This window comes from Pipistrellus kuhlii, unplaced genomic scaffold (genome assembly GCF_014108245.1).
Source record: "Pipistrellus kuhlii isolate mPipKuh1 unplaced genomic scaffold, mPipKuh1.p scaffold_m20_p_8, whole genome shotgun sequence".
In the NCBI taxonomy this organism is placed as follows: Eukaryota; Metazoa; Chordata; class Mammalia; order Chiroptera; family Vespertilionidae; genus Pipistrellus; species Pipistrellus kuhlii.
Window position 1 is genome coordinate 69,848,735 of NW_023425584.1, and position 13,338 is coordinate 69,862,072.

The 13,338-nt window shown below is 59.9% G+C and overlaps 1 protein-coding gene across 1 annotated transcript in view; it reads right to left on the minus strand.

Moving 5' to 3' along the window:
• Nucleotides 1-12,843, minus strand: part of EFNA2 (ephrin A2) — a 13,071-nt gene extending 228 nt beyond the window's left edge. The window contains exons 1-4 of the mRNA XM_036425184.2: nt 12,692-12,843; nt 3,152-3,465; nt 1,568-1,633; nt 1-1,095 (exon numbers count right to left, since the gene is read on the minus strand). The exon at nt 1-1,095 is cut by the window's left edge and continues 228 nt beyond it. Coding sequence (XP_036281077.1) covers nt 974-1,095; nt 1,568-1,633; nt 3,152-3,465; nt 12,692-12,834 — 645 coding nt within the window. The 5' untranslated portion in view covers nt 12,835-12,843 and the 3' untranslated portion in view covers nt 1-973. The remainder of the gene's footprint in view (nt 1,096-1,567; nt 1,634-3,151; nt 3,466-12,691) is intronic.
• Between the last annotated feature and the right edge of the window lie 495 nt (nt 12,844-13,338).

The window sequence follows — 13,338 nt, forward strand, 5'->3', positions numbered from 1 at the left end:
TGCTTCATTCAAGTGTCTTTGGGAGAGGGGTTCTTGTTGCAGGTCCACGCCTGTGTTTTGTTGTGTCCTGTTTCTTTTTTTTCTTATAAACGTTGTTAATCCCAGAGGACAGGAAGGGGGCTCTGACAGACAACAAGCTTATTGCAAAGTGTGGCTTCTACTCTACAAAGTCCACCCACCCCCCCGCCAAAATAAGAGATCCTCCTGACGATGTGAGGGAGGGGAAAAGAAAAACTGTCCAGTTCGTCCTCAGGAACACAGTGAGAATAAGCCACAGTGCACACTTCCTGGCTCTATTTACAGAAACGTAAGGTCTTCTTGGGCTCGGGGGCGACCACGAGAGGCTGCGGGACACAGCGGGGAGCTGGGATTCGGAGTGGCTGGGACTCCAGGGGCCTCCGTGGGTTTCTGCTCTGGGAGACAATCCCAGGCATGAGGAGGGGACGAGAATCTGAGGTGGGTTCAGAGTCTAGGCCAGAATCCAGGGGTCTCACCTTTACCCTCTGCCTCCTACTGGCCTCTCCTGGAGCACCTGGGGGCGGGGGGGTCTGCAATGGTCTCCAGCCAGGACCCAACAAATGGAGCCCCCAGACGAGGGGTTACCCATTCCCATCCCCCAGGGAGCCAAGCACCCACCCCCAAAACCAATGTGTTTCCTTTCAAAGTCCCTGGCGACAGCAAGGAATAAATTAAATTAAAAATTCAAGCCTTTCTGATCCAACCATGAAAAATAAGCAAACAAACAAAAAACCAACATCACGGATAAGTTTCTCAGGTTCTCCAGTGTCCCTGATGAGACGGGCTGGCCCCTCGGGCCTCAGGGGCTGTTGGCTGTCCCCTGGCACTGGGGCTGGTTCTGGAGCAGGCAGACAACCCCCTGCAGGTGGGGGCGGCACCAGGCGAGAGAGCCAGGCGCCTCTATTTGGTCTTGGATTCGGTCGTCCAGTTGGGGCCGGCATCGTGTGGGCCAGAACTAGGAGCCCAGGAGGGTCCAGAGGACCGGGACAGCGCTGAGGACGAGCGGGCAGCTGCCCGGGCCGCTGCACGAATTGTTGCTGGTGAAGATGGGCTCGGGGGCCTCATACAGGGTCTCGTCTGGGGGAGAAGGAGACAGAACAGTCAGCAGCGGCCCAGAGCCCTCTCTCCGCGGCCCCCCCTCCATCTGCTTCCTAGGGCTTATCCAGGCCTGACCATTAAACGTCCCAGCCCTGGCACTGGGGCGGAAGCTGCCGGGGGTCCCCTTGCCTCTGGGTGTGGCCATGGTGTTTCAAGAGCTCGGAACACAGGCCCTTTGGTTCATCTCAGGAAACTTCCCTGATGCCCACGCCTGGGGGTTATGGCCTCAGTGAGGTGCTCAGCAATGGGCTTCAACCTTCACTCTTGAAGGTCTGAAATGTCCTCATTTGCAGATGGCGAAATGGAGGCCCAAGGATGAGCCCGCCCTTGCTAAGGTTGTGGGACTTCCGGGCTGTGTTGTGATCATCCCCTGACTCTACTGACCACTCAGTGGATTCTCAATGAGGACCCAAGGGTGTCCTGGACTCTGCCCAACTCCCTGAGTACTTACTGGTTGGCCGCACATAAACCTTTAGCCGAAGGCAGGGCCGGTCAACAGCATTGGGTGGTGTGGCAGCTAGAAGAAATGGGTTGTGAGTTAGTGGGGCAGGGGGGTCTGGTGGCCAAGACCTCCTAGCACTGTAACCCCTTTCCCCAAGCTGGTACCCCATCCTTGACCCCAGGTGGGGGATCTACCCATAAAACTCCTAATCATACATCAAAGCCCCAGACACAGTGCCCCCCTTATTTCCCCAAAGCCCTCCTACATATGTCCCCTGACCCCCACTTTGCTGCACTCTAGCCTCAGGAACTGGAGTGTCTGTGTCTAGCTCCATCATGTGCAGAGCAAGGTTCAAAGGTGACAGATAAAACGTTTGTTTCCAACTGATCAGCCTAAACTCAGTAAAACCAAATGATTAACATGGGAGCAAATCCCTGCTCTCTGGGTTACTGTTAACAAATCACCCCTTATCTGGGCTTCAGCTGGCACACAGTAGATACTTCGGAGATGATTATTTCCATGTGGGAGACGGTAGAAGCCAGTTACCCTGGGAGGGAATCTGATTCCACTTCTCCTGGAACCCACACTCCGTAGGTCACATGGAAGTGGAAACACACTGGGTCTCACGCCTAAAGAGCCACCAGCACTGCTCCCTGCTCCCCGGCCAACACGAGGGCCCTGGTGCGGGGAAGGGGTGGTGCCACAGCTCAGCCACGAATCAGAAGGCGGGGCTGGCGGGGAGCACACATGTAAATCGCTGTGGGCAAGCCGTGTCCCACCCCCCGTCCTCTCAGACTGTCCTCTTGCCTTTGGCTGCCACCTCTGCCCCAACCCCCAGAACAAGACCTCCTAGCACTGTAGGAGATGAAGATACTCTGGGAGACGAAGATAAAGAGCAGATAATAAGAATAACATTTGTCACAGAGACAGGGCAAATAATTACAATGATTGTCTTTATGAAACTCCCATCTCAGAAAGAAAATGTAATTTTTAATTTAAACACCTTCTTCCCCCTGCCTCCACCTCTTTCTTCCCTGAAATAAAAGGGAAAAGCCCAAACAGAGCAGGAAAGGCGGAAAGGCCTCGTGAAGTTTAGTTTGACACGGCAGGAGCCGGAATGTTGAGGAGCTGGGTCCCTTCCCGCAGCAGGGGTCGGAGGGAGTGCCAGGGCAGGGCCAGGACAAGCTCTGCTGTCCCCCCTGGCTTTGGCCAAGCTCCACTCTCCCATAGGCTCGGTATGCTTCAGTGTACCCCCTCAGGGCTTTGGCAGCCTGGGTCTCAGTGTGGGACAGACTGATGGTGGGGGTCACCGGCTCCCCCAGAACAGAGGCCCAGTGGCTGATGTATATATAGTCTCCACCGCGCTCTGGGCCTCAGTTTACCAATCTGCAAAATGGGGACCCTGACAGTGGGCCTCCAGGACTTGCTGGAAGGATAACGAGACCATCCAAGAGGCTGACCCCTCACCCCAGGACAGAGGCCAGCGCGGGCCAAGGAGACGGGGCGGAAACCAGGCCCTGGCCTCCCACCAGGCCCCGCCCCTCCTGTTTCGCCCCGCCCCGGCCCCGCCCCTCGCCGGCCCCGCCCACTCACAGATGTAGTAATACTCGTGGCCCGGGCGGAACTCGAAGCCCAGCGAGAAGGGCGTGAAGAGCTGGAACTTCTCGGAGAACTTGAGCGGCCCCCCGGGCGCGGCGGGCCGGTTGCACTCCCAGCGCTTGAAGCCGCGCTGCCGGTGGTCGCAGGAGGCGTGGCCCTCGCCGTTGACCATGTACAGCACGTAGTGCTCCATGCGCTCGGCCGGCGGCAGCGGCGCCCCGTAGTGCGGGCAGTAGATGTCCAGGTAGTCGTTGATGCTCACCTCCACCGTGTAGCCGCCGCGGTCGTCCGCCGCGCCCGCGTGGAACCTGGCGGGGGCCGGGGTGAGCCCGGGGCGGGACCAGGTCCCGGAGCGGGGGCCGGGCAGTCAGTGCAGGGGGGGCGGGGCGGGGGGGGGGGGGAAACGTGGGGGGCGAGGTCTGCGCGGGGCGTGCCCAGCACGCGGTCGGGGCGGTCTCAGGAGACCGCTAGGCGGAAGCTGTAGGGAATGTTCGAGGGTGCGAGCCCACGGTCCCCGGCCTGGCACCCACCGCACCCTGCAAGTCCCTGGCCCAGCGGACCGGTCAGCTAGCAGGCGCCTGGGCCCGCGGCCTCAACGTGGCTGGAGCTGAGGAGGAGGGACCGCTTGCAGGGTAACATGCACAGGAGCACGTACCCAGGGATTCGGAAGGGCCTACACACACACACACACACACACACACACACACACACACACACACCACCCCCACCCCGCAGGCCCAACATCTGGGCCCCTCTTGGCAAACAGGCTTCACACAAGCTGTTCCCCCACCAGGAAGTCCTTCTCCAGAAACATTACGGCTTGACTTCGACACTCCTCTCCTCCAGATAACCCCATCCCTGCCCATCAGGGGCAGCCTCCTTGGCTTTCCTTCTGCAGACCCGCCGGCCAGGAAGGCCCGAGGGGGCCTGGGGACACAGGCCCGCGTCCTGGCCTCCCCTGGGCAAGCTCTGCCTCACGTTCCCGCAGGCGGTGTGGCGCAGAGTGAACACCTCGGGCACTCGCTCGGCCTAGCTCAGAGGTGTGCTGGACTCGACTCCCAGCCCTACCCCTTCCATCCTGTGTGACCCCAGCTCGGGAGCCTGGGGATCAGGCAGCTGCCCCCCAAGTTCCTGGTCACTGCACCGGTTCCCCTACCCATGCCATCTCCGCCCCCCAGCCTTGCCGGGGGGGTCCCTTTAAGACTGTCTGGCAGCTGAAGCCCCTCTTGACCCAGCCTTGTCTGGGGAGGATGGAGGTCGGCTGAGCCAGAGACCGGCAGCTCCCCTCCCATCACCACCTCGGGTTACAGCACCAGAAGCTCTTAGATCTTCCAGACACGGTCCCCAGGGTCCCCGTCATGTGAACGCAGCCTGGACAGAAGGGGACCACAGGGGGCCTCCCAAGAGGGGCTAATTAGCACATAAAAAGCCTAAGCGGCTGTGTGGAGTGTAGGCCCCTCAGGCTGTCCCTGCCTTCGTCCTCCCTGTACAGGAGGCAGGGAAAAGGCCTGGCAGGGGTGGGGGACAGGGAGGGTGCAAGCTGCTGGGATTCCAGCCCCTGCTAGCATCCCCAGCCCCCCCCATCTCTGTATGGACCCCGCTAGCAGCCCCAGGCCCCCCCCCCCCCGCCATCTCTGTATGGACCCCGCTAGCATCCCCAGCCCCCCCCCCCCCCCCCCGCCATCTCTGTACGGACCCGCTAGCAGCCCAGCCCGGAGGGAGCTCTATGTGGCCCCATGCCAGGAGCGCTAACTGGCACAGCTGGCACCTGAGGGGGCAGCGGGATGATCAGATGGTAGGGGCTGGCGCCCTGCGATGTTGCACCAGGCAGGGCAGGACCCCCCGGAAGCGGGAATGAGGCAGGCAGAAGACCCTGCTCACTGGTGCCTCAGCTTCCCCACCCATCACTACAGCAGTGATTTCCGGGCTCACAGAGTTTCTGGGAACGGGAAGGAGCAGATTTTCCCCCAGCCTCTTCCCCATTCTATTGGGTTTGTTCAGGGATCAAGAATTCACTCCAGCTCCACAGAGGTGGGAAGGTTTTTGTGGAATAAATGTGTCTGGCAGCTAGCCTCAGGAAGTGGGATCAGGCTGGGACCAAGGGTCAGGCTGAGGCAGGGTCAGCTGGGACCTGGGCCAGGCTAAGGCCAGGGTCAGCCTTGGCCTCTGCCCATCCCCTCAGGCTGCCCCAAGGCTGTCCAGGCTTTGTCTGTCCTTCAGCCCCCTGGGCTTGATTGATGCAGAAGCTGCTCTAGGCTTTTTGAAAAGTCATTTTCACTCCCTCCTGGCCCCATTGAAAGCCCCATTGATCTGCCAATCGATGGCAGCAGCAGCCAAGCACCCACTTGGGGGCTGGCTAGAACCTATGCAGAGCCCTGTAGGGGAGACCACATGGAGGAAGTAGGAGGGGGTGCCAGGCTGGCAGGGCCCCAAACTCCTCTGGGCCTCAGTTTCCCTTCCTGTCCCTGGCACAGTGCCCAGGGATGCACACATAGCCTGAAGGAGAGCCTGGCTCTCTGCAGAGCTTTCTTTCTTTTAAAAATGTATTTTATTGATTTTTCACAGAGAGGAAGGGAGAGAGATAGAGAGCCAGAAATATCGATGAGAGAGAGACATCGACCAGCTGCCTCCTGCAAACCCCCTACTAGGGATGTGCCGCAGCCAATGTACATGCCCTTGACTAGAATCGAACCTGGGACCCTTGAGTCCACAGACCAACACTCTATCCACTGAGCCAAACTGGTTTGGGCTCTGTCGGGCTTTCTTGAGACCACAATGGATTTGGGAAAGTGGAGCCACAGTGACCCTCTCTTCCCCCTCCACCTCTGCGTCCATTTCGTCTGACACCCCTCTCCCCATCATTCTCTCCTCACCTTCTGAAAAGCATTAGAGACCCAGAAGCCAGATATCTGCACCCCACCAGGTCAGCTGGTCTCCGTGTCTCCCAAAATCCAGGGCTCTTTTCTGAATGTCAGTAAGACTCTGTGAGCCAATGGCTCAAAAACTCTCTCCACTGCTCAGATAAACTGTCCTCCCAGGCCCACAAGTCCCCTTGTCACCCTCTGCCTGCCTCCCAGCCGCACCAGCCTCGCGGCTGCTCCTGTTCCCGCCCCAGGGCCCTTGCACACACTCGTCCCTCAGCCTGGAATGCTTCTCCCTGCCTCCCCAACCTTATCATGTATCTCATTACAATGTCATCAGTTTTACTTCTACACAGCCCACTGTCTGCCTTCTGGACAATGAGGGTTGGCCTCCTTTTCCGCTCCTTCCTGGTGACCCACACAGACCTCATACATATTTGGTGCTTAATACGTATTTGTTGGTCAAACAAAGGCCCAGGATTCAATGTGTTAGAGCACATGTGTCAAACACAAGGCCCGCGGGCCAAATCCGTCCCGCCAGGCCTTGCAATGTGGCCCACACCTCGCTGTCATCACTGCACTCCGCTGCGTTTCCATCACAATGACAGTTTATGACTGTTCAGTAAACCATTCGGCCCGCGATTTAGGCTGGATTTTAGATTTTGGCCCCTTCTCTGATTGAGTTCGACACCCCTACATAGAGCAATGGCCCTTGGACTAAAAGATTGTGGTTTTCATTCCGGTCCAGGGCACATACCTCAGTTGCAGGCTCCATCCCTGGTACCAGTTGGGGCGTGTGTGGGGCAAGTTTAGGAGGCAGCCAGTCGATGTGTCTCACATCCATGCTTCTCTCTAATTCTCCTGCTCCCGTCCATTCTCTCTAAAAATCAATGGGGAAAATATCCGCAACTGAGGATTTACACAAAAAAACAAAACAAAACAAAATAAAAAAATAAATAAAATATAAGTGAGTGCCTTGCTGCATTGGCATCCCAGTTCCAAGTTGGCTAGCAAGCCAAGGGCAGGCGCCTCACCCTGTTTGTTTGGGTGTGTTTTTTTTAAATATATTTTATTGATTTTTTTTTTTTTTTTTTTTTTTACAGAGAGGAAGGGAGAGGGATAGAGAGCTAGAAACATCGATGAGAAACATCGACCAGCTGCCTCTTGCACGCCCCCTACCGGGGATGTGCCCGCAACCAATGTACATGCCCTTGACCAAAATCAAACCCGGGACCTTTCAGTCTGCAGACTGATGCTCTATCCAATGAGCCAAACCGGTTTTGGCGCCTCGCCCTGCCTCTGTGTTAGAGAGGCCCAGTCCCCAGACTGAGCCTGGTGCCTGATTCCTGCAATACAAAGCTTTCATTTCCTCCACTGGGGCCTTCGCTTGATATGACAATACTCTGTGGTTGCAGCAGATAGAGGAGAATGCTCACCAAGGAGTCAGCGACTGAGTTGGGATCTTTCCCAGGCAGAGGGTTCCCCAGCCTTTCAGACCTCCTGCTCCCTTCCCCACCCCCTCCCTCACCAGCCACACCTTTGCCTCTATCTAGATCACCCTGCCAATCTCTGCTCCTCCAGGCAGCCCTCCCAGCCCTGGGTGGTCCTTCACCCATCAGGGCTCCCTGTCCAGCCCTTCATGGCCACCCCAACCTTGCCAACTGCCCCCTCTCTGCAACCACCTGGCAAGCTGCTACTTAGCTCCAGTTGGGCAATTGTCAAGTCATTGGGAGCTAATCGCAAAGCAACTAATTAAGGATCTCACCCCAAATGGTGAGGGCACTTCCCAGACTGGAAACCGAGGCACTGGTGAGGGGGGTAGCACGCCTGGGCCCTGGGCGCCCACCTGGCACCCGAGTGGGGCAGAGTCCACTTGTCCCTGCCTGCTGCTCCCAGCGAGCTCCCTAAGGCCTCAGCGCCCACCCTTAGGTTTCCAGGGGCCAAAAAGACATATCTCCACCTGAGACCTGGCCACCAGGATGTGGTAGCTGGGAGGGATCCCCGGGGGAAATGAGGGCCCTAAGTAATGCAGGGTTGGAAACAGGGGATACATTGAGTGCAGGGTGAGCACAATAGGTGGGGAGGAGACGCAGAATCCGCTCTAGCTCGGGGCCTCAGGCTCAGTAAGACATGGCCCAGGTGTACAGGCCTGTCTTCCCCAGAATGCACGCAGTGTCCCTGACACTCCTCGCCAGCCCAGACCCGGTTGCCTCTTGGAGAGGGGTGACGCCCAGTTGGGCCCGGCTTCCCCGTGGCCTTGGATGACTCCCTTACTCAGGGTCTGTGAAATGGAGCCCCGGAGGGTGGGTTAGGGAGCTGCATGGCTGGGGTGTGGGCTGGGTGAGGGGGCAACTTGACCCGTGCAGTGAATTAAGCCCTTGGAAGCCAACATCCTTGGGTTGACAAGGAGACTGAGGCATGGGAGACCAAGTGCTTACAATACCCGGTGGGTGCGGGGACAGGCCACCACGTTCAGTGTGATTTGTGCTCACACACACATCCATGTAGGATGGGAGCAGCATGGTGGGGACAGCAGAGCCAGGGGGCTGAATGGAGCAGTTTTGAGTCACTCCCACCTGGTGGGGCATGCTGGCCATGTCACCTATTCCTGGAACATCACCGTCATTGTGGATTTGGGGGCCGGCAGGCTCCTCCTCTTGCCCACAGGGACTGCCTCGGTTTCTCCTCTCTGTGCCCCTTAAGACTCCTACTGCATGTCCTAGCTAGTTTGGCTCAGTGGAGAGAGTGTCGGCCTGCAGACTGAAGGGTCCCAGGTTTGATTCCGGTCAAGGGCGCATGCCTGGGTTGCAGGCTCGACCCCCAGTATGGGGCATGCAGAAGGCAGCCGGTCAATGATTCTCATCAATGATGTTTCTATCTCTCTCGCCCTCTCCCTTCCTCTCTGAAATCAATAAAAATATATGTTTAAAAAAAAGACTCCTACTGCCATCTGCTGAGGGGCATAGCCTGCCAGCCCCCACTTCATGGAAGAGACACAGGTTCAGAGCAGCCAAGCTGCCCGCCTGAGATCACACCTAGGGTTCTAGGATCCATAAATCCAAGTCCAGGCCCTCCCACACCTTCTGAACCCCACCTTCTGGCCCCAGGCCCCCAGACCCCAAACCCCCCCAAGCCTCATGTGGCAAAAGCCTTGCCCCTTCAGGGCCAGCTCCCCCCAGAGGCCCAGGCAAGGCCAGCAGGGATGGGATGGGGATAGAGGCCCACACCTGCACCACAGGAACATCCTCCCAAACCCACATTTCCCACCAGGCCATCTGAGAGGAATGTGGCCGCTGCCCACCCTGTGGGTAACCTGGAGGCCGGGGGAAGGTGGCTAGAGCCCGAGATGCCTGGTGGGGTAGGCACTAAGCCCAGAGCCCCCACACCAAGGTTGGCACAGCTGGGTCTAGTCTGGCTGAGGTGTTCCAGTCAAGTGGGGAGTATGAGGGTTGGCAGGCGCCCTGCATGGTACCCGCTGCCAACCTCAATGGAACCCTCTACACCAGCGGTCGCCAACTGGTGCTCCGTGGACCACCGGGGGTCCGTGAGGTCCAAAAGGCAGGCGACCGCTGCTTAACACCACGGGCAGCAGGGTCCCCCTGGCCCAAAGAGGAAGGGAAGGGTAGGCAGGGAAAGCATACTGTGCCACCACCAGTGAGGCCCTGGGACAGCCAGAACCAGACTGCACATGCAGACACACATGTGCTCTCCACAAACAGACACACGAAAGACACACATGTGTACACCACGCACAAACACACACATTCTCCCCATGCACAAATATGCATGTGCAGATAGGCATATGTACCCCCAGACACCACACACATTCCAGACACACTCCTGCAAATGTGTGTCACACCCTCCACACGTGTGCATTCCAGGCATAAGCACATAGACACATGTGCAAACAAGCCAGGGCCACCATACATAGATAGGCACACGTATCACTCTGCCACACAGACATGCCCCCCCAGGGTCCCTAGGACTCCCTGTATGTCAGGAACAAGAACACGCCTCAACACATACAAACACATCCTGCACCCCCCACCCCCATGTGCACAAATGTACACGTAGTCCCACACTCGGCCCATGGCCAGGCCAGGTGAGGGCAGCTGGCCCAGGACCCTGGCCCAGCCCAGCGAGGAACAGGCTCAGAGACACCAGCAATGGACAGCAGCTGGTGGGGGTGCCAGGGGAGGGTGGCTGGGTTGGCGACAGCAGTGGAGGTAGGTGCGAGGCTCCCTGTCCTACGATGTCTGCAGCCGAAGGAAACGATCTGCACAGGAGAACATAACCCGGCAAACAGCTCCACACGTACCACCTCAGCGCAGGCACCAGGCCCCGCCGTGCGAGGGTGGCTGGCCTCACCGCAATGCCACCGCTGCCGGCCATCTCCACCTGGCCCCCGCTCAGGCTCCTCTCTCTCTGCCTGCCTGGCCCCGCCTCAAGCTGCCCGGCCCTCGCTCTGTCCCCTCCCTCCCAGGGCCTTCTGTGTGTGCCTCTTTCAGGCTCAGGGACCCACCCCCTCCTCTCGCTTCTGCCTCCTCAGCCTGCCACAGCCACCAGTCTCTCTGATTGACCCCATCCTTGGCTCTTCCTACCAGGCCCGTCTCTCATCTCTTCCTGGAACTGCCTCACTCTTCAGGCCTGCTCTCCGACCCTGTGCCTCTCCCCAGGCTGTGGTCCCTGGACTGGGTGCCCCAGGGAAAGTTCTGGGTGCCCTCAGACCCTGAGGCCCAGCACCAGCCCTCCTTCTGAGATACCCTGTTACTGGGCACTAAACCTCCCAAGGGTCCCCAGGCACCAAGGTCCCCTTTGGAAGAGCCCACAATTTTAGCAATGAATAGAGTCCCGATCTGGACCCATCCAACCCCCACCCCCGTCACAAGCTGTCAGGGGGGTCACTTCTCCATGGGACCCAGGCAGGAGGATGAGAGGGAAGTGAGAAAGGCGTGCCGGCCAGGGTCCGCCCCAGACAAGCAAGGCCATCCTCAGAGCGGGGCTGCTAGGTCAGCAATAGCAGTGGCCAAGTGGTAGCAGAGCCAGGACCGGGGACCTCCTTTCCCTGGCAGGACCCTGCCAGCAGCACAGCCCTGTGGCAGAATGGGCAGAGGGCTGCCCCAATGACCCCCCTCTGCCCCAGGTCACCCCTGTTCGTCCTGGTTTGTTTGCAGCTCCTCCTAGAACAAAGGACAGGCCATGACAGGGACAGGGATTTTGGAGCTGAAACCAAAACCTTGGGCTGAGAAGCACTGCCCGCTGGGCTCCCTGCTCAGCCAACTTCAGGGAATTGCCTTAATCAAACCCACGTGACCAGCGAGGCTAGTGGTGAGGGGAAGGGGCCCGAGGTGGCCTGGCCGGCCCTCCTTGGCACGGGGTCTCTATCCTGGGTCCCAGGGTCCGACCCTGCAGCTGGGCAACCGAGGGGAGTGTCCGGGCGTACTCCCTGCCCCCACGGCGGACACTGGCCACCTTGTCCCACAGCCCGCCTCAAAGACTGCCCTTTATGCCACTTTCGGCCCAAAGACGAGGACAGCAGGGAACGGTGGGGGACGGCAGGCTTAGGAAGGCACATTTCCAGGAACTGGAAATGAAGAGGAAGTGATCAGTGGCAGAGGGGCAGGGAGCTGGGAGGCTGGCCCCCGCCCCATGGACAGCCCTGCCACCGTGGGAACGCCCAGAGTGCTGGAGCTGATAATAAAGGCATGGACCTTGGAGCCCTGTCTCCCATCGGACTCCTAGACTACTCCAGCCTTCAGGACGCAGGGACAGCCCAGAGAGAGGCTTCTGCTGATGTCCAGGATGTGGTCCGTCACCAGCAAACTTTTCTCATTTTGCTGCCCCCCAAATTCTACTCAGCACCCAGCACTGAGGAGGCTGTACAGGCAGGCAGGCAGGCAGGCAGGCAGGTGCTGGCACCTTGGCAGGCTAGGAAAGAGGCCACCGGGGTCCCTGCCCCAGCTCTGCTCCCTTGCCATGACCTTGAGCCAGCTGCTCATCCCCTTTGCCCCTCAGTTTCTCCCATCAAACACTAGAAGGACTGGCGAGGGTATTACCAATCAAGACTCCTGGGACTGATCCCCAGCTTTCTAGGTACCTGTCTCCCCTGACCTACAAAGTTTGGGCCTGAAGCCCCTGGAGTGCAGATGGACCTGGGTCAGTAGGAAAGTCCATTCCAACTTCTTCAAGTTACTCTGGGGACTTGCTGGCGGGATGTACCTGTGGACCCAGGGGGCCAAGGTCCCCCATCTCCAGGTGCAGCTCAGTGCCAAGGTCCCGAGGGATCCCCACCAACTCTGAAAGGGGGTTACCTTCCCTGGAGAGCCTCAACGATGCAGTCCCCCAAGTCTGGAAAGGAACTTAGAAAGCTGAACAGCTTCTGAGATGCCAGAGGGGATCCCCAAACTCCCGGGGACGGAGGTGCTCTGGGACATGCAGGTGTAAGTCCCCCAAGAATGCATGGCAGTGGGACACCCCCGAAGTGGAATGCATGAGTAGCACGAGTACCCCAAACTCCGGGGCTGCCGGGACTCCTGGGGGGCTCCCTGGGGACCGGGCATCCCCTCCCACACCAGAAGCAGCGAGCTTGGGGGACACTCAAGCTCAGGATAGGGAGGCCGGGCCCGGGAGGGGGCATCCGGGGTCCCCAGCACCCCGTCCCCACCGCGCTCACCTGGGGTTGCTGCGGTTCCAGTAGACGGCGTAGCGGTCCGAGTTGGCGCGGGAGGCGTCCTCCGCGCGCGCTAAGGGCAGCGGTGGCGGCGGCAGGAGCAGCAGGAGCAGCACCGGCAGCAGCGGGCGCTGCGCGGGCGCCATGGCCCGGGTCCGGCCGCCGCGCTCGCCGGGCCGCCGCCTGCCAGCCGCCGCCGCCTCCTCTGCCGCCGCCGCCGCCACCGAGCTGGCGGGCGGGAGGAGGGCGCCGGCGCTTGGAGATCCCTGGCCGCCCCTGCCTGGGTGCGCACGACCTCGGGCGCCGAGAAGTCAGGCGGCGGCGGGCGGGGCGCCGGGATCGCCCCGGGCGCCGGCCCGGCCGCGCGGACTCTCGGAGCACGGGCCGCCGTCGCCGCACCCGCCGAGGAGGGGCCGGGGCTCCAGCCTTTGTCCCTCCCGAGCGCCGGGAGGGCCGCGGGCGCCCCCTCCTGCCGTGCCCAGGCCACGCGGGGGTGGGCGGGGGTTCCTGCCTCAACCGCGCCCCCAGCCCCAGCTTCCCAGACACCTCCCCCGTCCGTGTCCTTGGTCTGGGCGCTTGGACCCCCGGGGTTCTGCTCCGGAGATCCCAACATCATCATGTAGCCCTGATGGAGGTTTCCCGAGTTCCTG